The sequence below is a fragment of the Maylandia zebra genome, linkage group LG7 (genome assembly GCF_041146795.1).
Source record: "Maylandia zebra isolate NMK-2024a linkage group LG7, Mzebra_GT3a, whole genome shotgun sequence".
Classification (NCBI taxonomy): Eukaryota; Metazoa; Chordata; class Actinopteri; order Cichliformes; family Cichlidae; genus Maylandia; species Maylandia zebra.
The window spans coordinates 13325630-13351658 of record NC_135173.1 but is presented as its reverse complement, the minus strand read 5'-3'; the positions used below and the strand labels follow the sequence as shown (position 1 = coordinate 13351658).

The window sequence follows — 26029 nt, the reverse complement described above, 5'->3', positions numbered from 1 at the left end:
TCAGGTTCAGGACGGAGTTGCAACTCACAAACGACGAAGCTTCGGTGTTCGGTAAGGTTGGGTAATGCTAACAATATTAAAATTTAATGCAAATAAAAACCTTGAGTCCGGGTGAATGTATAATGAGGCACTAAATCCTACTAATAATATTGAAAATGCAAACAAATAACATTATTATAGGTGTCGGAAAGCTTGTTTCGAATTCCCTAAAGCTCTTGTCTTTGGTTAATGAAAAGTAAACACAGAAATATAGCCTTGTCCTCCTAATTTGGGTGAATTTAAAAGAAAAATTCAAGCCCCAAACGACCCAAAATGCAAAAACAGTGCCTTTCATCAGACACGTCTGCCTGGCAAAGATCTCTCAGCTTCAGGTGATGTGCAAAATACTATGTATGCTCAAAATACCTTTAAATTACGGTTTTGTAAACCGTGATATCTGTATACAGCTATTCATAGACATAAAACTAATCCTATCAGAAATATATAAACATCCCTATAACCACCAATTATCAAGTTCATTTGGCTTCCAGTTATTTGTTAAAGTGTTCATCAGATCCATGCTGTGAAATGTCACAAATCATGCTGTAAACTGGAAGTCATCCCAATATGTCTGTGGTATTAACACTTTATGGGCTAATAATGGGTTTTTGGCTGTAATTAAGATGATAATTTGGTGAGGAGGGTGATCTTCTCTAAAGATCCATGACCTCAGCAGCCTCTGATTTGGGAAACTGCCAGTATTTTAGTGAAGAAGCTATATAAACGTCCTGTAAGATATAACTGAGGGCATTAAAGCTCTACAGCTTCCTTCCCGCAAGTCAAGGTTTCCAGAAGTGACAGCAGTTCGCATTAAATTTATAGGCGCATGCACTTAGTCATCAGCTAACAATAAATAAATAAAGGCTTTATTTAGTGTAAACGTAATAGAAGTAACATGCTATTGATTGTATGCATTTAAGAGATGAAACAAACTTATTTTGCTGGTTTAAAAAAAAAAAAGACACTTAAATATAAATTGACAGACTTATCAAACTCAGTTTAATGCTGGATGAAGTAGAGGGCTTCTTATTGAATTAATGGTACATTATTCCCACTCCACTGCCAATCTGAGCTTGCTAGGGAAATTAACATAAAAACAACTCCTCGGGCTGCTGATTCAGTCTATTTAATGTTGCGTCACAAAATCTGTTACTGATCATTAATATCTGTTAATGGATTTCAGGGTGCCAAGCTTTCTAACTGAAGGCAAATGGGCTGCACTTTTAAATATTAATTATTCTTTATCACTTCCTCCAGACAGACTGAGTCCCCACTGAGTGTCACCAAGCATGCACTAACTCTATTTCAAAGGAATCATAATTTTTTATGTGTTAGACAAGATTATATTTAACCAGGTGAAAGCGGAACAAACAGCTGCCACTACACCCAATCGTGAATCATCACCATGAAAGTAAAGTACGGGTTGCGCTGCAATATACTTAATTGACCAGATAACAGCTGCAGCTGAATTCCAGGCTCTCTGATTCTGAAGTACTCAGTGTGCTTACTCTTCAAAATAATCATAAAAAAAAGGAAGAAAAAAGATTTAATACAAGTTAACTTGACACTGCTGACGCTGACTTACCAAAAAGTGTCTTATATATCAAAGCCTTTCAGGGATAAAATAGTTGCAGTCAAATGTAAAGTGTTCACTTTTTGAGAGTTATGCTATTTTTGAAGGGTTATCAGCCACATATTGAGCTTTATTTTTAAGGTAGGCTAATATAACTATAGACTTATTCTGTTTGTGATATAAGGGCTCCTTTCTGTTATTAATCATGTTGATTATTCAGAAGCTTGTGACAAATGTATTTTTAGATACCCAATTTTAGTTTTCTATGACTTATAGGTGCTAACAACCTCCCAAAGATAAAGTCATGCCTGACCTACTGTGTTTCTTATGAAATGCCTCTTAAGAGTCAATTCAAGACTCATCTTCTGTCGTTCCAGCAACTTAGGAAATGCAAAACATGGTCAGCTTCACGTCTCAAAGTATTGCTTCATAAGGCACATTAAATCATTCCTCCTGAATGACACAAACGTCTCCGTTGTGTACTTCCTGAGAGATTGGAGAAGTACGCTACGTGTCTGTTAATTAATGATAAGATGTTTCATTGAGGGCAGAGTATTCCCTGCGGTGTATTTTACAGCACAGCATTTGACAGCTGGGTCTAGGAGGACGCACAATGAGTAAGCCATTAACTCTGCTTTTCCTTGTATTAAGCTGTTTGTTCTGCAGTTGTGAATTTGTATTTTTGTGGAACAATTTTCATATAGATTCGCATAAGATTTCAGGATTATGTGGACATATGTTAAGCTTTCTTTATCTCACAGAGCAAAAACCAAAAAAACCAAAAAAATCGAGATTTGATTTGTCACTTATTGTTCCTGCTCCTGCTTGTTCAAGTTGCAGCTGCTTTCCCACAGGCAGCTGGATAGAAGTGAATAATGATCCTGTTTTTCAGCGGACCAATACGATGTCCACCTCGAAAAGATAAGCCAGAACAATGGAAGTGGAGTGGACAACCATGCTTATGAAATAGAGGTATGTGTTATGTTTTCCTGTATTTTACTTTCAAATGAAACATGCTTTTAATAAATTACCTGTATTTTCCTAGGAGAATGACATTAATCACTACAGCAGCATAAAAAGTGAGACCAAAAAGCCTAAAAAAAGACTGGAACTGGGATCATACCTAAGGTGTGTCAGTTCAAGTTGTTTCTGTTTATAGAACTAGTCCTACAGTTTTATTGTGAGCGCTGTAATGTAAGTTTTTATAGCATGTGCCTTAGGCCTCTGTGCTGTATTTGTTTACTCGACAGTTTGTGTGTATACTTTACACACATACAAAACAAAATCTGTAATGGATAAGATTCTTTTAATCCAGTATATGGCTAAGATTTATCTAATGTTGTATAAAATAACCTGTGTGGACAAAAGTATTTGTGCCACACCGCTTAATCTTTGAATTCACGTGTTTTCAGTCTAATTGCCGCTGCTAAAGTTGTTGAAATAAACACCTGTTCGTGCATTCTGCCTTTAAAAACATCTGTTGAAGACAATTTTAAAGAGTTCACTGAATTTGACCATAGTACTGGAACACAAGGCTACAGTTGTGACAAGTCCATTTGTGAAATTTCCTCTGAAAGTATTTATTGCACTATTTATTGCATTGGAAACGTAGTTCAGCAACAAAGTGGCTAAAGAGTGGGGTAACCAAGAGCTCTAAAGATCACCAGCACCACTCAGTAACAGCACAGCTCCTCTGCCATTAATGTCAGCACAAGAACTGTGTGCAGGGAACTTCATGGCCTGGGTTTCCATAGGTCGAGCAGCTCGTGTAGGAGTAGCGTGTAGCTGACCTAGTACTTTTGTCAATATACTGTATACACAACTTGAAAATAATTTGAAATATGATTCTACTTACTCAAGAGAATTGCAGTGAACAATTGCTTTTGACTTTACTTCTGATTTTTGATTTTATTTCTCTACTTCAGCAAAGTTTCCGGACCAATCAATGCCACAGAGAATTACATCAAGGCTCATTCAAAACTCTTCAAATACATTGTCCTGGGTGTACTCGGAGCAGGTAATAATTTATGAAACATCAGTTTATTCAGCAGATATGCATCAGAATCCGAATCAGCTTTATTGACCAAGTATGTGTAGATGTGCAAAGAATGGGGCTTCATTTTCTTTTTTTTTTTTTGCTCTCACTCTATTTACCCAAATAAACAAACATACAATAGCAACCTGTACAGCACATTTATATTCATATATACAGTGGTGCAGAGTGCAAAGATGTTGGAATACATTATGGAATAAATAAAAGATTGATTACAACAACAACAACAACAATCTTTATTTATAGAGCACATTAAAAGCCAGGGGCATGCCAAAGTGCTTTACATAAAACAATAAAATGATTTACACTAAAACATCGGAGTCATATAAGTGTGGGATTATGTTCACAGGTAAAAACCACTAATAGGAATAATCTATAGCACACAGCTATAGCAAAGTAGAACTGTACCATCATACACAGTGATAGAGAACATAGACAACGCAACAATAAAATAATAAAATAATTAGCACTATAACGTCAGAGTCATGTAAGTGTGAGATTATGTTCACAGGTAAAGACCACTAATAAGAATAAACTATAGCACACAGCTATAGCAGAGTAAAGCTGTACCATCAAACACAGTGATAGAAAACATTGACAGTGCAGGACAACGCAAAACAACCAGACACATTAATAGAATAACTCACAAGAAGCGAGGCGAGAATTTAACTAGTAGAAAAAGCAAGTTCAAACAAATATGTTTTAAGCCGTGATTTAAAAGATTGAATAGAATCAGACGCCCGGATGCCAATCGGGAGATTGTTCCACAGCTCAGGTGCAGCTAGAGCAAACGCTCGATCACCTCTAGACTTCAAGCGAGATCTGGGCTGAACCAACAATAACTGTGAGGAAGATCTTAAGGCCCTCGTAGGAAGATATGAATTTAAGAGTTCCTTAAGATAACTTGGCCCTGTGTTATTAGTAATTTTAAAAGTAAACAACAGAATTTTGAATTGAATACGAAATTTCACAGGCAACCAGTGCAGATCAGCAAGGACGGGAGTGATGTGAGTAAACTTCTTAGTTTTAGTTAGAATGCGTGCAGCGGCATTCTGGACTGTCTGTAATCTATGTAAAAGGGTAGAGTGGAGACCATAATAAAGTGAATTACAGTAATCTAGTCTTGACGTTACAAAGGCATGGATAAGCTTTTCCAAGTCATTGTGCGGGATGTAGTGTTTGGCCTTGGAAATAAGGCGAAGTTGGTAGAAACTAGATCTGACGACAGCAGATACTTGTTTATCAAGTTTAAATGAGCTGTCAAGTAGCAAACCCAAATTCCTAACAGTGTCAGGGAAAGAACTAGTGAGAAAACCAAAAGCATCATGAAGTTTGGCACGAAGAGCGTCACTGCCAAAGATCATAATTTCAGTTTTCTTATCGTTAAGGATAAGAAAATTTGCCAGAAGCCATTGCTTGACCTCACACATGCACTCTCGAAAGTTACTCACGGACATAGCTAGATCATCATTCAGCTCAAAATAGATCTGGATGTCATCGGCATAATAGTGAAAGGCAATGTGGTATTTCTCAAAAATGACACTTAAAGGAAGCATATACAGTGAAGAACAGGGTAGGGCCTAACACAGATCCCTGGGGGACACCACAGCAAACAGGTACTACTGCTCTACATGCAATATGCGATATGCATGGGAAATGACAGTATTATGAATAGTATATAGGTATCTACAATGGTATATAGATATATACAGCAGGGTTCTGCATGGTATCCTTTACACAGGCAAAGTTTGTGACTTTTCTTTGAGTAAACTAATTTCAGTATAGACAGTGATCATGATGAATTGCTTTTCTCTTCTGTAGGTTATGTGGCGTACTTCATTGCGGCATGTGTCCTGGATTTCAAGAGGGCTACTGCCCTTGTAGTCCTGACCTGTTTGGCTGTTGCTGCTGTATCACTGGAACTTTTGAACAAGTACAAGGGGAAAAGCATCAGTCGCTTTTTCAAGCCCGCCGTCAGATGGTTTAAATCAAACTTGAAATGGATAAAATGGTGAGTGAATTTAAAGTTGGTGAAAGAACAGACTCTTTGTGAAGAAACTCCTTGTGACTATTAAGTCATGATGTGTGGCTTTAATGTGTTTTCCAGGGTTTTCATTTTGGTGGTTGTGGTCTTGCTTGTGGTGTGGCTCGCTTTAGACACAAGCAAGCGTCCTACCCAGCTTATCTCATTTGGCGGAGTTTGCGTGTTCATCATGCTTATATTCCTTTTCTCAGCACACAGGACAATGGTTAGTTTTCCACTGAGTCACAGCCTTTACTGTGATGACATCTCTTTCGAAACATTTTTGGGCATCGTATCTCAGATTATCTCTGTCCTTGTGCCCCTATCATCTTACAATTTAGTTGAGTTGCTTGCATGGAATAATTCTGAATTATATGGAGACTGCTTTATGTATCTCATGGCCAAAGCATTTCTTTTTTTCACATTTTGTTTTAGGTATCATGGAGGCCTGTGTTTTGGGGTCTCGGGATACAGTTCTGCCTTGGCCTTTTTATTATACGAACGGAGCCTGGATTTATAGCTTTCGACTGGCTTGGAAAACAAGTGCAGGTATTATATGACGATGAGCATTTCATTGTCAATCAAATTATAATTTAGACACCACAACTATTCAGCATAACACTTCCAAGTAACATTAACACTCATTCAGTTCTTTTATCATTTATTTACCTTCCATTTAAATTGTAGATGTTCCTTTTATGACACAACAGTGTGGACTCATGTTATTTTATTTACCACACATGCTTATCTTTAGACCTGCTTTATTACAGTATTCACCTTTACTCTTTGGTCCTCCGAGGGTTGAGTGTGTACACGCACGTGGCCTGCTAATTAATATACAGTGTGTTTGACAGCTTATAATCTCTACTAATTGGCGACTTTATTTACCTTAATAAAATGTATTGGTATGTGCATCAAAAATGTCATGAATTCATTTACTAAGCAAATGAATAATATATGAAATCTTATCCTGAGTTTCCATTTTTACAATTGTAATTTCAGATATTTCTCGACTACACCAAAGAAGGTTCATCGTTCGTTTTTGGCGATCTGATTGGAAACATTTTTGCCTTTCAAGTAAGTAAATGAATGGACCCTCAACCATGATTATGAATTATTTAACTTGAGCATTGCTAACCCGAGTTTTATGATTTTCCCTCAGGCTTTGCCCATTGTTATTTTCTTTAGCAGCGTGATGTCGGTCCTTTACTACTTGGGGATTATGCAGTGGCTCATTTTGAAGGTAAAATACACTGCTTGCAGCATCTTCAATGCTTCTGTGCTCCTATTGCTCATGTAGTAATAATCTGCTACTAAGGGCCACGATTTTTGTCCATGCAGATCTCGTGGGTTATGCAGATAACAATGGGAACGTCTTCCACAGAGACCTTGAGTGTGGCAGGCAATATATTTGTTGGGCAGGTACTTCTTGCTTCAACATTTTATTCAACACTATTTTACGAACATCATTGTTTGAACTTTTGTGCATGTACCTGTGAATAAATGCAGAAAAAATTAAATGTTTTTTGTACATTAGACAGAAGCACCGCTGCTGATCCGCCCCTATTTGAAGGATATGACCAAATCAGAGATCCATGCTGTTATGACTGGTGGATTTGCCACAATTGCGGGCAGTGTTATGGGGGCATTCATCTCATTTGGGGTGAGATAAAACTTTTAAGATAAACCTATTTTCATACTAGCATAATGTATCTTATCCCATACAGAAGCATACATTGATGTGTCATATCGTGTCGTGTTGTGTTATATGTAGTGCCGACGTAGGACAGTTTTTCCAATTTCATTGTACTACTGTACTATGTATGACTGTGCAATGACAATAAAGAGTTATCTTATCTTATCTTATCTTATCTTATACAATAAAAACGTAACATGCACAAAAAAAGACAAAGATTCAACTGTAAGTTAAAGAAAACCCAAAGCAATTTAAGCTCTGAGTGCAAAACAACATCTTAAAAAAGTTGCAGTGAGGGGCATAGCCAGTACTGATTTCTGGCTCAAGGACCTTTGTTGTTTTATTTAAACTCCTGAGAGGGAACAAGCACAGCACTGTTTCTCAGTTACTGTAGGAACACAAACTGTGATAAGGCACCTGATTACTCTGGACTGAGGCTATGAAGTTAGTTGCAAACAATTTTATATAAAGAAACATTAAAAACCCTCATGGCAGTATTAAAAAGAAAAAGGAAAAAAATGGGCCCCAAAACTGAACACATACTTAGAAATACACCTGAATACCTAATGCAGATTTAACTCATTCCACTTTGGTCTTAGAGCTGAGAGAAAAACAGCCTTTGAGGTTTCTGAGAGTACAGAGTAATTTAAAGTTTTCAGTAGTTCTGCTGACAAGCATCATGACCCAGATTTATATAGGAAAAGATGGTAGCTGGTAGAGACATAGGTGTGGCTCCTTATCTTATCTAACGTGAGGTTTCTATCTGGGTAAAAAGCTGAATGAGCATTACAAAAGGATAATGAGGACTAATATCAGTGATTGTGTTTACCCAGGTTTTTCTTATAGCAACAGCTTTATTGCTGTCAGCAATTTGTGATATAAGAAAAAGGGAACCTTAAAAACAATTTACATGACTTGATATGTGGTATGTGTCTGTCTCGTTGATGGGTGGTTTTAATAAGTCACAACATATTCAAAGCATGCAAATGTATATTACCGACAGCGTTGCTAATCACTGCTGTAATTACCCTAATCAGTTACATGTTATTTAATTGTGTTTCACAGATTGATGCATCTTCCTTGATATCAGCCTCTGTGATGGCTGCTCCGTGTGCTCTGGCAATCTCTAAGCTTTCTTACCCAGAAACAGAGGAGAGTCGCTTTAAATCAAAGCAGAACATCAAAGTGGCTTCTGGGTGTGTACACAATTGAATTTCTTCTCATGATGTTGTCTTTTCTTTTTTGTGTGTGTTCGGTCCAGAATATCTTGTCTACATTTATTTATTTTTAACATTTCAGTGATGAGCAGAACATTTTGGAAGCAGTCAGCAATGGAGCATCTGCATCAATAGGGCTTGTTGCTAACATTGCAGCAAATCTTATAGCCTTTCTTGCTATCCTCGGATTCATAAATTCAGCTTTGAAATGGCTTGGAGGAATGGTGGGATATCCTGATGTCACATTTCAGGTATGTTTTAGCAACAGAAAGTTAATGTGGTATCTTGATCATTTTGTAAACTCCTTAGATTTTAGAATTATATTTTTATATTATAACATTACAATGAAAATTAAGCTAAGTAAAGTTATCTAATAATAAATACTTGTGTTTGATCATTTAAATAATTATATCATAACTGTATGACGTGTAGTATTTTAATATACTTTGACTTGTATTATGACAGTGTAAAATAAATACCCAACTACTTATTCTGACAAATGTATTTAGATAAGTTAAGAATTTACAGCATAAACTTCCTATAATAGTGATTAATGTTTCTGACCCCACCCAACAAAGATAAACCATCTCTGGCTTGTGTTTGCTGGGTGGGGTGAATATGAGAAAGAAACCATAAAGTTAAAGTTGTCTGCTTATTTCCGTGTGTTTTATCTTAGGGAAACATTAGTCCGTTATGCACACAAACTTTGCTTGACATTCTGATTTACTGTGCTTTCCTTTTTCTGAGAATTTAAGATATCAGTCTAACAAGTTTCAAATAACCTCATCTGGTCTTTGTAGTTAATTTGCTCTTACGTGTTTATGCCTGTGGCCTTTATGATGGGAGTGACATACGACGAGAGTTTCGTTGTGGCTAAGCTAATTGGGACAAAGCTCTTCCTCAATGAGTTTGTGGCGTATGAGGAATTATCTAAATTGAAGCAAAACAGGCTCGACGGACTTGCTGAGGTTATTGGAGATGAAAGGCAGTGGATATCTGTGAGTATATGTTTTTAGTTCTGAATATATTTTAAATTTTGTCAGTATGAATGTGAGCTGGAAATCTTTTTTTTTTTTTCTTGTTTCAGGTCCGATCAGAAATCATCACCACTTATGCTCTTTGTGGGTTTGCCAATTTCAGCTCACTGGGCATTGTGATTGGAGGTCTTTGTGAGTATTAAATCATATTATTGTCACATTTTTGCCTTGATCCAGAATGTGTTCTCTCAGTAATGGATTCTCTAACACTGTGTGTTTTCTTTTCTCCAAGCATCTATATGCCCATTAAGAAGAAATGACATCTCATCTCTGGTGTTTAGAGCCATGATCACCGGGACATGTGTATCTCTCGTCAATGCTTGCATTGCAGGTAAAGTTCTGTTAGTTTGTTTTGTTTCCAGTGTATCTCCACAGCATCTTTCTGTGCAGTTTTTACAGAGCAGCTCTCACTCTGATTTTTCAGGCATCCTCTTTGTTCCTCCATTGGACTGTGTGGAGGTTTTTAACGGATCACCCTTCAATGCCACACTTTCAGACGTTGCAGAATGCTGTCAAGAGCTCTTTCAAAGGTATGCATTTACATTTTCATTAAAAAGAAGCTTGCGGGTGGCTAAACTAATTGGAAGAAATCAGATATGCACTCAGGCTATTAAGTATGACTTTGTGATATCTCGTTATTTTTATTTACATGTAAAATTAATTATTTTGCAGCACCATAAACAACGGGACCGTCTCATTTGAAGGATTCTGGGGCAATGTAGCAAACGCCACCATATTTCTCTCCAAATGTTGTCAGTGTTGTGGCTTTCCCGATGTGGATGTTTGTATTTAAAGAACAACCCGTAGCAGTCGTATGCAAACCACATGCAAAACATTTCTACAAGTATTTTCAACCTCTGTTCAGCTTTCCTGTGAGGTTTGTAAGTACAATTTGCTTGACTCACCAGTCTCTAATTGGACAAAGTTGTTGTGAATCACCACAGAAATTGGCAACGGGCCACCTGATCCACTTTGATGAGTTTAACACTGTCAAAAGTCATATTAAAGTACCAAAACAATAAAATATTAACTGAGTGGATTGACATAAAATGCCTTTCTAAAAAACTGTGTTTTGTAAACAGATATGAGCTGTTACCAGAAGTCACAGCCATTAGTACATCAAAAGCAAAAAGATTACAGTATATTGTGCCACATTAAAAAAAACAGCGAAACAAACAACCTCTTAGTAAACTGTCACATAGCTGTGGTGATTCATGTGCTGGTAAACAAGTTCCTCTTAATGTATTACTTTATTTTATTTGTTCAAATTCATGCATTATGATCAGTGTTTTCTTCAATGTGAAAATCAGTCAGAAGTCAAGTGCCAGTTTTTTCCCCCACTGGAGATCATTTGCATACTAGTTTGTGTATTTGTGTCACATTTATTGTAAAATTGTAAAGCCTGCAGTACATGCATAACGTTTTTGAGCTGATTTTATCTTTTATGTATTATATTGTAAATCGGTCTTATAAAAGCCAAACTGGGAATCAAAACAAATATTTTAATATATATTTTAATAAATATTCTCAAAGCATTTTGATTAATGTAAATTTGTAAATTAATGTAAATTATATATATCTATATATATCTATATATATATCTATATCTATATATATCTATATATATATCTATATATATATCTATATCTATATATCTATATATATATATCTATATATATATCTATATCTATATATCTATATCTATATCTATATATATATATATATATATAGATATAGATTATATATATATATATATATATATATATATATATATATATATATATATATATAGATATAGATATAGATATAGATATATAATCTATATATATATAATCTATATATATATATATATATATATATATATATATATATATATATATATATATATATATATATATATATATATATATAGATATAGATATATATAACTACTATAAAACATATGGAAATAAAACTCATGACTGGACTTGTTTTATATATTTATTTCTTTAGAAAAGCGAACACAGTGTGACATACCAAACATACCAAAGACACATTTATTCATTCACTCAGTCATTCACTCGCACCCTCACTCATTTATTATTGTTCTTTATGTTACTTTGCATATTTACTCCATTTATTTCTGTACACATTATGTGTTATTATTTTGTTTTTTTCCACATATTCAATTTAAAATATTTCCGTGCTTTTTTTCCCCTTCAACTATAAGGCTTCATGCAGTTAGTGAATACACAAATGACACCAGCTGACATGTGCTAGTTTGGACTCTTCTGAATATCCTTATTAATCATTAATCAAGACACAAATTCCCAAAGCTTGCTTTTCACACAGGTTTGGTGTTATTTGTAGGAGAGAACTGACCTCTGTTGGACTTTAACCAAGAATACAAAGTTAATGTGATAACTGAGCGGGTGTTCATCTTTATCATCTCCAAATGTCCCTGCTGGCCTCGCGCAAAATAAGAATAAAAAGGTTATGTTAATGAAGTTTCTGCCTAATACTGACCAGCGGTACACTCCCAAAACAGCTCTTTTCTTTGAGATAAAGTATAGTTTTGCCATCTAAAATGTGAAAATAATGGAAAGGGACTGGAAAAACAACAATCAGTCACAATAACTAAAAAAAAAGCCCAAAACAAAGTGCACACAAACATTTTTTTATCTAAAAATGGTGCTGTTAATCCACAGCATGAGCTCAACTTTGCTGTGAAGAAAGTTTAAATACTAGCAATAAATATTAACCCAGAAATGAGCACACCTTTTACTTGATACACATTCTGTACATGACGTGAACATGCAGCATCTACATATAATACTTATAATACATTCTAGATAGCGAGTGAAACATACATGCATTGTGGCCATGTACATTTTATACACGACATTTAAATGAAAACATCTTAATGTTGACATCTCCTGTTGGCTTATTTGGCAAATATTGCTTGGAGAGTTGTTTGTCCACTCATAGAGCTGATAATACTCTGAGGCAGGTGTTCAAAGATTTTTAGAAAAGCTGTGTCAGTTCAGTGATTCCTCTTCTATAAAAGTAGAAAAGCAGACTATGAGGTTTAAAAATTGCTGTGCCCGTCATGCCAAACATTCTCACAAACCTTTTAACTACGCTGAGGATGGACGTCTCCTCACAGGGGCCAGATATTCATAATAAGTTTTTACCACGTCAAGCTGACAAATGACTCTTTTTCTCTTGCCGCCTTTGATAACTGGAAAGTAACACTTAACACTAAACCAATAAAAGCAATGAGATATTGCTAGAACAAAAGCCCTTTTTCCTACCTTTTTTCAACAGTGGCATCAGTAATTTCTGCTGGCTTTGGTTTTGCACTTGATTTATTGTCCTCTGTCTCCTGACCCTTTCTAGTCACCTTTGGGCTAGAATTAGCTTTTCTAGCAATTTGAGGGCTGTGTCCTTTTCGCTGGAGCTGTGGGCTGGTAGACCCCGCTTTGCGGTTGAGCAGAGGGCTTTTTGAGCCCTTCGCTTTGGCGGGCTGCTGCAGACTGTCCATAGTCTTAAGCGGGCGCAGGCCAAGAAGCCCGCAGTAGTAGTTGCATTGATGGAGTGTCAGGAACTGGTTGAACACCTCAGGTGAGCCACACTCAGTTAATCCTTGGTATCTGAAGAACAAAGGGAGGTGGGGGAGGGGTTATTGCAGCTATTTAGCAGCAAACAAACAATAATTTTGCATGTAGGGACTGCGATACAAACCCTTTTGACTTGGTGACAACTCTCACGTTTGTAATCTTTGTTTCAACACCTAGAAAAAAAAAACAAGCCTTAGAGAATCTTTAATGGTCATGATCCCGCTAATATTCACTTTAAATGATTGCCTTCGTGATTATTTTATGTGTGGCGTACCCTCGAGCTGAGTGACCAACAAATTGCCATGTGTCCACTGATGGATCCAGTGCTGGAAGCTGTAGCATTTCTGCTCTATCTCAGAAATCTTTTGCATAACCAGTTTCCCTTTAGCATCCATTGTGCAATACTTAAGGAATAAACCAGTAAGATCAGCCTCCACTGTGGCATACGGCACAGAATTTGCTGGCCGGTACATCAAATAGCGAGGAATCACTCTGTGGGCAACATGAAGTAACAGTGGGATGATCACAAGCAGTAATATACTGTGTATAGTATAATTTTAATGGATTTAATTATCAGAACAAAAATATATCTGTTGCTTACTCTAGTGAAGGCCCAAAGGTTTCAATAACTCTTGCTTCAGCTGAGAAGATTTTGCAGTATTCTCGAATCATGTTTTGGACTTTGCATTCCTAGAAAACAGAGATTTAAAAAATAAATAAATAAAAAAAGCAGAAGGAAGCACTATTTAACCATATATACTAAAATGTAACAAAAGTTCCTCAGTGAAACTCACGTGCTTAGTAATTTCTAGATTTCTCTCTGCAAGGTTGCTCTCCTGTTTGGTCCCATAAGTGATGGGGCTTTGAACTTTAATAATACAAGTGCTTCCGGACTCAAAGACGGGATCCAGGCCATAGATGACCTTCACCTGGCTGGCTTTGTGCATGCAGCCCTCCCCAAGGTGCAACCTCTCTGTCATGATCCGACCAAAGTACTTGTCACCCCAAGTGCCAGAGTCGACCAAGCCTTTGGTGAACAGGAGCGGGGTCATCTCTATCTCTTCTCCAACTGAAGCAAAAACAGAGTTACTCTGGGAATCCAGTTAAAAATAGTGTATAAACAAAGGCTCAGATGCATATAGTGTTTAACCAAAAAGTACCTTCCAAATCATCTTTTAGCAGTATTTCAGACATAACTGTAAGAGAGAAAACAGACAAAACCTTGAATAAATTGAATTTAATATTAGTAAAACACTCTAAATTTCAATTTCGATTTTTTTCTATACATGCTGTTTCTTACTGTCTATACTGAGGAGGAAGTCAGTACTGTCCGTCCCGTATTCATTAGTGATCGTGCAGCCATATACACCACAGTCTTGGTTGGACGCGAGAACAATTGCCAGTGCTACTTGGCTTTCATCTCCTCCACTTGAGCATAAAATAAAGAAAAAATAAAGAAAAAAATCCACACACACAGTCATGAACGCATTCAATCGAGAGACTCCATTCCCCAACAACCCACAAGATGTCACTGTGAGACAGATGCTCGTGCTGTGTGGCAGCAGACTGCTGACACAGCAACCATTAGCACATATATAGACTTTTAATGCACCCTGGAGATGGGAAAAATATTGTGTCAGGTTACAGTTTCTGTGTCTAGCCAGAGATTCACCTCTCTGTGTCACAGCTGTGGGGTTCACAGTCACATGAGCTGGACATCTTTTGCAGTGAGAATATGAGAATGACAGAAGACCATGGGATGCACTCAGGCCCAAATAAATCCTGCTTATCCTTGAAGCATTATTGTTTCATATTTGGAACCCGCCCATTTGTCATTTTGGCTGGAAATCCTCAGAATAATAGCAATGGCAAAGGTGAAAAGTAGCTCTTTTAATACCTAAAACAAATTGAACATGTGATTTTACAGATAGGTAGGGTGGTTATGACCATAAAATGAGTAAAGGTGAAAACTAACCTTCTTTTCACCTCTAGAATTTCTTCCTCATCTCTGTACCACTTAATGGTGGAGTCGCCGAGCACGTTAAAGAACTGGCACCAAAGCTTCAGGTGTCCAGAGGCATCTGGGAATGGCTCTCCCCGCATCTTACGGATAACCTGCGGAGCTGGTGATGCATGGAAAGGAGAGTCGAGCTCATGTGATGTTTCTTGTTTCTTAAGTGGCAGTTTATTTCACATTTTTTGCACTGATGATATATTTAATATAAATGATATATTTTGAGAAAAGTATGAAAACAAGGAAATTAGACAGTCCACTGTGATTTAACAGATAATTGCTTGTAACTCCATAGAGGCTAATTATCCATCTATCCATCCATCCATCCATTTGTCTCCATCCATCCATCCATCCATTTGTCTCCATCCATCCATTTGTCTCCACTTATCCAATCCATGGTTATGGGGGAAAACTGGACAGGTTGCCTCATTATTTATTTATATTCCACGCATATATTTAGTTAATATGATAAAAAAAAAAACCTCTTCATTTCATTATACCTTTGCTAAATTAAACAAAAGAAGACTTTACCTTTCAAAGGATCTATCTTTTTTTCAGCAGGTTTCTCTTCTCGTTTGGTGCTGGCCGGCTCTTCTGTGGGAGTCTCCCCCACCACTTTTGGCACCTCCAAGGTGGACTTTCGGCGATTCAGCAGCGGGGAGCGTCTCTCGATAGGTGGGGTTTTTTGAGCCTGCAGTAACGATGCCCTGCGGGCCTGGCTGGGTGACATGTAACTCAAGATCCCTTGAGTATCTAGTGCTAGTGTCCCATCTATGTCTTCTTTAGGTTTTGGGATGAAGATTTTGCGACGAGCTCCAGAGGCCAACTCCTCAGGGGTGGCAGAGCGTATGAGAGTTAGACTGTCTCTGCGTTTCATTCGGGGACTGCTTTCACAGGAAAGGGATGACGTTGGTGTAGACCCTCCGCTTAGATCTTCAGCTGCCGCAGCCTCGTTGTCTGAGTCTGCAGCAGCTTTGGATATTAATTTGCGGAGACTAGCTGGACTTGTCGGGGGCTTGGAGCTGAGTCTCTCAACAGAAAATCTGTTTTTCTGGGGATCTTCAACTGACACTGAATTCTCTGTCTTGGCATCTTTGAGGGATTTGGGTTTCAAAGTTTCAGGGACAAGGACGTCCACTGTTGTTTTGCTGAATAACGAAACACTGTCACCGACTTTTGGTTTCAGAGCTTCATATAGCACAGTGGGAGTGTTCTCTTTGACACTTCTTTCGTCAAAGTTAGGTCTTCTATTTTGAGCACTTTCAGGCTTCACAGCCTCATTTTTGTCACTGTCATTCTTTGTTCCGCTTTGCGTGTCAGCTGAAGTTTCCATTTCTGTCGGCTCAGTGTAAGTGGGCAGGCTGAATTGTGGTAGATCACTTTCATGACAAGTGACAGAAATTGGTGGTACCACAAACAAAGGCCCCTTTGGAGTTTCAACAGCCTGCTTTGTGTCTGACACATGGTTGTTTAAACATGCATCACCCTCCTTATCATCAGTGAATGAAACATTTATAACAGGAATTAATGCATAGCTCATCTGAGGGGGCTCTTCCCTCCCTTCCACCTGTGTATTTTCTGTCTTGCCGTCTAATTGTGCAACATCTTCTACTTTCTCCGTAGGTGAAATGTGATCATCTTTCTGCATACCTTTCTGCGTGGGCAACAAGTCAGAAGCAGGAGTTGCATCATGTTTTTGCAAATTGCTTGAGTCTGGCTTGTCTAGGGCCAAAATAGTTAGTGGCAAAGTAGACTCTTTGAGCTCAGCCTCCATTATTTCAATTTTGGGGATTAGAAATTGCTCACTTGGGCTCAGATCTGGCACATTTGGTTTACTATCAGGGATATCTTCAATAGTCGATATCTGGATTGCTGGAATATTCTCTGAATGCACACCACTCCAGCCACTCCCACTCATGTTTTGATGTGCAGTATTACTCTGCTCCTCCATTTGCTTTATCTTTGAGTGAATCGGCTCTTCTGCGTTCACTGGAGTCTGCTTTTCTGTCTCCGCTTCAACCTGTAAACTCTCATTCTTCACTTCAGCGCTCTCCACTTCTAAACACACTTGCTCCTGTGTTTTTAGACTGTCACACAGATTATTATGTCCTTCTTTCTCTAAAATAGAATTTGCCGCTTTGTTTTGCTCATATCTTCCCCCGCTTCTTGTAAAACCAGAGCTTGAACTTTGTGTAGCACTAACATCGCCGACTTCTGTGATTTCCTGTGACCTAGTACGAGTGGGTTTATGTTGCATTTTTAGGTCAACCTTGTCTAAACTCTCAGGGAGTGTAGTGGGCGGAAATCCTGTATTCATTTCCTGAATCAGTGAAGTACATTTGGTCTCCTCTTTTAGACAATGTGTCTCTGCACTGAATGATTCCACATCAGGAAAGTATGAAAGCACCTGATCAGGCTTTTTAGATTCGCACGCCTCTATTTGGCTTTCCAGAGAAGATGTTGACAATTTAGTCATCTCAGATCCGTTTGTACCTGAAAATCCCTGCTTCTTTGATTTCACTTCGGCTTTCTCTTCCTCATGTAACTCATTAAAAGAGCTAGCCTCCTCCATGTCAACTTCACCTTGCTTCCCCTCTTCTTGCAAAGTTTCAGTGGGCGTTTCTCCAGGACTGTGGCTTTCCGCTGCTGAGACGATGCTGTGAGGGGGAGTCCAGCATTCTCCCAAGCTGGTGAGGGTGGGCGTTGGGGTGCCCCCTTCTTTATCAGCCAAGTCTTGGGTCTGTGGCAAGGCAGACTTATCATCCTCTGGAACAGACTCATCTTTCTCAGCCTGCTGATTACGCTGTGGTGAATCTAGCTCTTGCTCAGTGACGTGAACCTCTTTGATAACCGAGAGCACCTCAGTGTCTTTATCTTTAAAGTCAGCCTGATTGAAAATAGAAAAATCATCGTAATGGCATTTTCAAGTATAAGTCACAGTCAAAGTCACATTTATTTATATAGCACATTTAAAACAACACCTGTTGACCAAGATGCTGTACATGTATTATTATGTTATGTTTCAGAACTCCCTCTAAAGATGCATTATGTTGCATGCTATGGATGCAAATATTTTTACCACTTTCATTTACTAGTTATAGAGGAACTGTATGTGTTTCGGTCTCAAGTGTTTTTTTTTCTTCTTGTTTTTAAGAATCTTGTTAAAGCGAATTTACACCTCTAACTTGTGACTATGTGTCATAGATTCTGACAAGTTTTTGTGCCATGAATTACAAAACAACTACAGGAAATCTGAATATTTGTAACTTTTTTGACCGGTTAGCTTCTTTTAGCCACATTTTTTTTTTAAAACTGCCTACAATGTGCAAGACAGCAGTTTACATTTGTGAGGGTCCACTAAAATTGCTAAAAAAGTTTTTTATTCTTTCCTTTGGAGCTTTAACTGATTAACATTTTACGCCAACCTTCACTAACCTTCTGGATGAAACACTTCAAAGTTATGAAGTGAAATTCCACTGGCTTTGAAAGTGCACTTGTTTTGCTCTGAGGTTGAAAGATAAACAGGGGATTTCCCGCATAAGCTGACATTGATGTGCAGTTTACACAAAAGTATTTGCTAGGTGGTGAATGAATGATAGCTTGTAGCTCAGCCAAAGAGCAGTCACACATGACAGATAGAAATCTAATGTAAATATTGGGTAGCCTCAAGCCTCAACAATAGCCGATAATTAAAAAAAGAACAGAATTTGACTCTGAAGAGCAAAAGTCCTAATTAGAAAGCATAGATCACAGAGTGGTCAAGCTTTGAGTTACATAAAAAAGTGTCATTAGTTTCCTTTTGTTTTTTCCCGCTTAGAGCGCGTTTCCCCTCTGTCCTCATCATTAAAATGTATACATAGCTGTAAAGCAACCATGTGATGCCTCGTGACAATAAGTGTGGCCGGCAGTGACTGCCAAAAAAAAAAGAAGTTGCAGCTTTCGATGGAAGGGAACTGGAGTCGCATTCAAATTAAAGCTGAAGCTATTTGTCACCATTGTGTACATTGTGTGTTAAAAAAAGGTCACAATCATGTGAGAAAAGATTGTTCAGATAATAGTTACAACTTCCTCTCATTATTCATTTAAAGAGCCTTGTACCTAACCACAACATAGCAAAGGTACAGTTGTAGTTCCACATTATGGATATGCAATCACTCAGCAGGTGGATGTTTAAACATAGCTACTTCAGTTCCCTTTTCCACATATCATTGTGCACCGCTTGGACATTAATGCTACGTTACAATTAACAAAAACACACACAGGAAATTTATGAATGCAACTACAAACATTTGTTTGCAACCGAAGAAGTTGTAATTACTTACTTGTCAAAGCTATTAATACTTAGTGGCATTTTAATGCGGCTCATAATACCCATATAAGGCTTCTTAAGTTATCACATATTATCCCATAAATATTCCCCTTCTTCTCAAGCAAACAATACATTTAAAAAATGCACAGAAAAACAAAAGCTGAATAAATAAGAGATTAAAAAGTGCAACTAAAACTATGTAACTGTCACTGTTCTGGGTCGGTGACCCAGTGTTTTGAGTTTCTTGTGTCTCTGAGTTTTTGTATTACGATCTTAGTTCTCTTTGTTGCCCCAGTTTATTCTTTAGTCTCGTGTCTTAGTTTGGCTTTCTTGTATTCTCTTTAGTTTTCTGATTATTTAGTTAGCCGCCCTCTGTGTCTCCCTGTTATTGTTCTCTGTGTTTCTTAGTTGCTCTGTCTCCCCTAGTCAAGTCTGTGTCTATGTTACATTTCCTGTTTTACTTTGAAGGACTGTGTCCTACGTGAATGTATTGCGTTTCGCTTCCCTTGGGTCTCGTTATGTTCGATTTCTCCCAGCTGTGCTCCCTTTCTGTGTCTCATTCCCCTCGTTATTTCCCAGTGTATTTAAGCCCTGTGTTTCGCTGTATCAGTGTCGTGATCTCCTTCATGCTGTGTGTTTCGCCCTGTGACTCTTGTTAGCGGCTTCTCAGTTTAGGTTTTGTAGATGTTGTTTGTTCAGCAATAAAAGCTGCCATTTTGAGTTCAATCCTGTTTCTAGTGAGTTTGCGTTTGGGTCCAATTCCTGCCTGCACACAGCCGAAACATGACAGTAACACCTTTTTCTAGTCTGAAACCTTTAAAGGTAACAGTGTAATGCTTATTGGGTAATTTCAGGTAAATATCAATACACTTGTGCTACATATTTAACTGTGTAACTGATAAGACAAACTACTAATGAAAAACTTCACTTAAAATCAAAGAATTGTGTGGTGATCAGTTTAAGGCTGCTTGCTGTAAAGGCCAAAGGTCAGACACATAGACTGTATCAGTTTAACTCTAAAAAAAAAACACATTTCTAACATACATGTAGCTATTTGACAAGTTGGACAGTGAGATGACAGAAGTGCTGCCTTCCTCTCTCTTGTCTCGATGAGGAAAGGGTTTATTTTAAGGTATGGGGGGCAGTGAGGAATGTGTCCCTTCCTTTCATGCCGAGACCTGCCGCCGGACTCACTCTACTACCGCTGAACCTCTTTAAAGCAAAGCCCTGTTTGTAATGTGAGACCCGCATCTGACATTCAGGTTTCATCATGATCTCTGACGCACTCCTGGCCCCATTCACCACAGCCAACATGCGAAACCCAACATGCAGCCTATCTTACAGTGCAGATGCACAACATCCCCTGCCCCTGCATGTAACTAGTGAAATGCATCTTAAGCTTCCCTGTTTCTCCCACACTGTTTTTGTGTGGTTTATCTTTGCAGCAAAACAGTTGTGTCACACCCTTATGCTGACTCACTCCTAAAAGTTGCTGATCACTAATATTATGCGTGTTTTTAACTGTCTAGAGACTCATGATTACAACATCTAATCATCGTTTTTGCTTCTTTACCACTTCTAAAAACTTTGTGTATAAATCTGATTGAAAACTGAAAGTTGATTTTTTTTTTCAAGGATGTTAAAAAAACTTAAAAACTGATAAAATTTTGTTCTATAGTGAAATCTTAATCATTTTATCTAGGTGTTAATTTTTAGTACAACTCACTGATACTTTATTTGGAGATGAAATAACCACGATCAGACACTCACACAAAGGCACTTCTTTCCCTCTAATTTTCTTTTTAACGATTTTTGTGTGGGGTGGTGAGGAAGTTCATTTTGTGCTCAACTCGTGCTCTTTTGTATTACACGAGTGGATCTAACGTGCTGCTGTGGAAGACCCCTGTACATACCTCTGTGACAAATTGAAGCCTGGGCAGTGGCACTTCTTCACCTGCGCTGCTGCTCTCCATCCCCACAGATACCTCCATGGCTTCCACGGCTTCCTCACTTTCTGTCACACTTGGACTTGTGGACTCCACTTGTGGCAGTTCATGTGATGGTGGCAGGGCCGAGTGTTGTGCATGGTCTTCATACTTAAATGTATCTGGCTCTACTGACGGTGGCTCGTGTTCTGTAGCCACGGTAGTTTCTGAAGGCTCTCTGGGTTTATCCATTTCCACAGGCGCGACTTCCTCTGTAGGAGGTTTGGACATGTTTGGACTGTGTTCTTCTTGCAGCTGAAATGATGGTGGCATTTCTGGTTCAGGAGCCTCCACTGAGTGCTCAAAATCAGCCTCTTCATTCTCAGTGTGACCATGAGTGCTTTTCTTACTCTTACCAAAGAAGAAGTCTTTGACTGAGTGGAGCATAGAGGAAATGGAGGTCTGGATGTGGTGGTGGTCGTGATCCTTATGGCCCTTGCTGTGATGTTTGATGTCTGGGCCATGTTTGCCATGGGCTGCTGTGTGCGACACCTGGGGTTGCCTTTCTCTTTCTTTTTCCCTTCTGATGGCCAGTTCTTCCTCTCTTCTTTTCTCTTTTTCATATTCCTCCTGTAGAGCTTTTTCTTCTTCTTCTCTCTTTTTTTGCAGCTCCTCTTCCTCCTTCTCTTTCTCTTGATTGTCACACAAAACAGCTTCTTCCACTTCTTTATCTTTCTCGGCTTGAGATGAATTCTGTTTTTCCTCCACAGCCTGGGACTGAAGAGTCTCTGCCAAAAACTGTGCCAAACTGATTCCTCCATCATAACAGTTTTCACCTCCAACTCCCATCATATGGCTTCGGCTACTATTAATTCCAGCATCTACACCATTTGACATCTTTATTCTTTTAGTGGCCAACGTCTCGTCTGATGGACCTGTCTCGTCCTCAAGACCTCTGTCCCGGGATGCCAAAGAAGCTGTTTCCTCATTTTCTGAGCTAATTCCATTAGGTTCTGCAGTAGCTCCCAGTTCCTCTATAGCCTCAGACTCTTTGGCTACTTCCCTCTCCTCTGGTGGTGGGACAGCCCGTTTCCTCTGAGGGTGTTCTGGACTAATCAGTGGTTTCACTTTCTGAACATTTTCTTTATTCTCCATCTTGATCTGCTCCTCTGCATCTTTTCTCTTCTTTTCTGCTTTTTGTTTCAGCTTAGCAAAGAAGCGCTGGTGGATTTTGTACTCATTCATGGTGCCAACCTCCAAAACACCAGAGCAGGAGACAATACCTTTGCTATTGCTGGCTGAGACTTGGTAGATGGCTGCATCGTCTACTGTGCAGCTAGAAACAGAAGCTCTTGTTAATGTCATTAAAACAAACAAAGAGCTACCTCTCTGCAGTATGATTAATGCAAGCCTGTCTTACATACTTGTAAATATGAAGGGTATGAGTTTTTCCATTTCGACGAATTTCATATTTCGGGAGTCCACAGTAGCGATCCATTTCCATATCGTCTTTATACCACTTTAGTTCTGGAGCTGGGTAACCTGACATGGAAATGATATAATGAACACCTTTCCTCTGGCTTGTAAACATTACACTCCCTGTGCTACACTGTGCTGTTAATGTGCAACAGCTAAATTTCTCATATATTAAAAATAATGACATGCTTAATAAAACACAGTGTGGAAGCGTTCACTTGAATGTATTTTGGTTATTGCATCATGTTGGCCCAACCATCTAGCTTGCCTGAGGCCCAAAAATTCTTGAAAAACGAGCTCAAAATTAAGCTGTGCTGAAAAAGTAATACAGGAAGAAGTGCTGCCTTCGAAGCAAAATCCTTTGTTTTCATATTAGTCACATCCTGCCACTTCACACCCAGCTCAGTCTGAGAGGTTTCAGTTATTCCGGAAAACAACAGGGCACAGACGCTACCTTGACGTAAGCCTACCTGTTACCACACAGGTGAATTTCACATTGCAGTTCTCTGAGACTGCCTTTGACTTCAAGGTGGTCTCGAAAGATGGCTGTATGTCCTCAGTCAGCTGAGCCATGACACTGCACAACGTGCTCCTGAAAGGAATTGCTGATCCATTAGAAAGTCAGCTTCTTGCTTCAAATAGAAATAGTGGATACTTTTATAATTTATCTCAGTTAATCAGGTGAACCCTTTCATCTTTAACTAGTAGGCTCCAATTACTTTATTTCTAATTTTTAAATTAAAACAACAGGAAAGGATGTTAATGGGAATTTCTGGTAGTGACATGGATGTCAAAGGTTGACACAAACTTGTGAGATGTCAAGCAAAACAAACTTGCCAACCCAGCACTGAAACCAATGTTGGTCAGTCAAAACTTGTGTGGGTTTCATTCGTGGAGTAAACCAGTTTTTGCAGTTAAGATGTTAGTGGGTAGAAGTGTTTTAAAATAGAGATTACCTCGCCGGCCTGTAGTGAGAATACCTTGAATAGCTATTCAGAGAGGAGGCAAACGAAGCAACGACAGTGATTAATTAGGGTCTGCGTATTGGGACTCTACCCCAGTAAAATTGTTTCACAGCTGTCCTCCTCCTACAGTTTATAGATAATGCACATGCAATTATTTGTGTGATATATCTGATTTTATCTGAAAACTTAAGTGGTTGTGTTTAATTTGGCAAACTTCATCTAATGGGTCTAGTTTGATCAAGTGTTATACCAGTTAAATGACATAAAAGATACAAAGAAATGTTTATTATATTTTATGATTTTTTTATTCGACCTGCCAGACCAAGACTCTTTTTCTTGATCACTGTGCACTTTATATCTTCTTCTTGTATCAATCTGTATCAATACAATATCAATCTGCTTCACCAACATGATCTACAAACACATAAAGAATACAGATAAGACTGTCTACCTGTTTTCAGGCCGGACATTTGAGAGGTAAGTATTGCGGCCATTGAAAGATGGAGCCTCGTCGTCACTGAAGCTGCTTGTCCTCCCATTGCCAGAAAAAGATCGAGTCATCAGCCTTCTAGAAGTCATTGTCCACTATGGTAGCGCACCAAAAACTTACAATCCGAGATAGCTGAGATAAATCACCCAGGCTAAAAAAGCACTCTGCTTTCACATCCACAGCTTTCCAAGATCAAGGCTCAGATTAAATGTTGCTGTCCATGCAGAAGCTCCTGGAGAAGATAAAAGAAACACTTCAGAATTACAACAAAACCTGTTGGTTGTTAATTAAAGAAAGCAAACGACACACTCTGTGTTATTTACCCATACAAAACTCAAACACACATTTCAGCCCTAGTGCTCGTCCTTTCTGACCAAGCAAAGCAATTGCATTGGAGCAAGTTATAAATAGGATCATGCTATCGGGTTGTGAAAGCGCTGTTAGTGGTCAAACACAAACCTAAGAGAAGTAATTTACTTGTATGTCTTAGGAATACAAGAGATGTCTTTCTTGTTCACGGCAAAACTCTCTAAATTTCCAACTTACCATTAAGATGTTGTCAGTGTTACTTTGGAGCCAGAGTCTGTGAAGAAATTCTCTGTAACCTCCTATCATAGACATGCATGTGTTGCCAGAGTGGCCCTATTTATAGCAGGCCCACAAATAGGTTCAAGAGCACATCAGATTTTCCGAAACTAGACTTTAGACTTTAGCAAAGAAATCTACAAACAAACTGAATTCAGATCAAAATGTTACCCATTTAACCTAGAACACATTTGCCTCAAATCTATCTTTTCATTAACATTCACAATGCAAAAATCTCACTGCAGTGTTTGGATCCGGCTCAACAAGCTGGAAAAACTTAACCATCTTGGTGAGACACCCTTGTGGATTATATGTAGACTCGATTCATGATGTAGCTGATAACAGCCAATGGTCTAAGTCCAATGCTTTGCTCAGGAGTTCCTAAAGGACAGCCCCTCTACCCCCCACCCCTCCAACACACATATACACTTTGTATTGCAACACATGGTTAAATCACATTGACCTCCTTGTTGCTCATATGGCCTAAGGGGAAAAAAAGGCTTATAAAACCTGCACTTTGATTTAATAATGTTAGGAAGGAAGGAATAGCTATTGATGACTCATTTTTAAAACATTAAAATTACTGTCAGGATTGCTACATTTTACTCTTTCCTCTCAAATGTCTGTCTCTGTTCTCTGTGGGGGTTTTTTTCCCTATCACATTTTATTACATTTATATAAAATGTAGCATTAACAAGCAAATATCCCAAAATTAAGCCAGTATATGTATTAAAACCTAATGCCCCTTTAAAAAAAATAGAACATAGGCATTCAATCGTACATTTTATTGTGTACTTTACAAAAATAAAACCACATATTATAGATTAGTAAACAAATTGTTGGAATATGTTGTAATTAAATGCTTATAAACAGCCAATAAGCGTTCATGGTCGACCATAATATCTACTGAAACATATAAAGAGACATTTTAAACACTCCGTATTTCAGATTTGTGCTATGACGCAAGGTTTTTGAAGCTTGCTTGTCTTCAACGTGACATTTTTTATTCGCGTTGCACCACGAACAGA

The 26029-nt window shown here is 38.3% G+C and overlaps 2 protein-coding genes across 3 annotated transcripts; one reads left to right on the top strand and one right to left on the bottom strand.

The window, feature by feature from the left end:
- Positions 1-1999: 1999 nt before the first annotated feature.
- slc28a1 (solute carrier family 28 member 1) lies at positions 2000-11119 on the top strand. Its single transcript, XM_004553173.4, has 18 exons — positions 2000-2229; positions 2505-2584; positions 2658-2740; positions 3538-3629; positions 5487-5676; positions 5773-5914; positions 6124-6237; positions 6691-6765; positions 6851-6931; positions 7030-7110; positions 7226-7351; positions 8450-8580; positions 8684-8852; positions 9402-9599; positions 9689-9770; positions 9871-9969; positions 10063-10168; positions 10311-11119. Exons 1-18 carry the CDS (start codon positions 2226-2228, stop codon positions 10429-10431), a joined length of 1974 nt encoding a protein of 657 aa, XP_004553230.1. The 5' UTR covers positions 2000-2225; the 3' UTR covers positions 10432-11119.
- A 486-nt stretch (positions 11120-11605) lies between these two features.
- alpk3a (alpha-kinase 3a) lies at positions 11606-25289 on the bottom strand. Of its 2 annotated transcripts, XM_004553175.5 has the most exons (16): positions 24963-25289; positions 24378-24648; positions 23918-23950; positions 23432-23553; positions 22910-23027; positions 21474-22821; positions 15783-18138; positions 15213-15360; positions 14538-14665; positions 14398-14433; positions 14032-14306; positions 13839-13927; positions 13512-13729; positions 13362-13410; positions 12932-13270; positions 11606-12675 (listed from the first exon to the last, which is right to left on the bottom strand). In XM_004553175.5, the coding sequence occupies exons 2-16, from the start codon at positions 24503-24505 to the stop codon at positions 12642-12644; spliced, it is 5421 nt and encodes a 1806-aa protein (XP_004553232.3). In that variant the 5' UTR covers positions 24506-24648; positions 24963-25289; the 3' UTR covers positions 11606-12641. The 2 variants fall into 2 exon arrangements, with proteins under 2 accessions (XP_004553232.3, XP_076741899.1); XM_076885784.1 differs by lacking the exon at positions 23918-23950.
- Between the last annotated feature and the right edge of the window lie 740 nt (positions 25290-26029).

Bases quoted from the DNA above. Each gene is read 5' to 3' on its own strand.
- slc28a1 (XM_004553173.4), top strand. The intron at 7,111-7,225 runs GTACTTCTTGCT...TTTGTACATTAG, and splicing joins GCAATATATTTGTTGGGCAG to ACAGAAGCACCGCTGCTGAT. The intron at 8,853-9,401 runs GTATGTTTTAGC...TGGTCTTTGTAG, and splicing joins ATCCTGATGTCACATTTCAG to TTAATTTGCTCTTACGTGTT.
- alpk3a (XM_004553175.5), bottom strand. From the start codon at position 24,505: ATGACTTCTAGAAGGCTGATGACTCGATCTTTTTCTGGCAATGGGAGG. The intron at 23,554-23,917 runs GTAATCTCTATT...AATTCCTTTCAG, and splicing joins TCTCACTACAGGCCGGCGAG to GAGCACGTTGTGCAGTGTCA. The intron at 13,411-13,511 runs GTACGCCACACA...TTTTTTTTCTAG, and splicing joins GTTGGTCACTCAGCTCGAGG to GTGTTGAAACAAAGATTACA.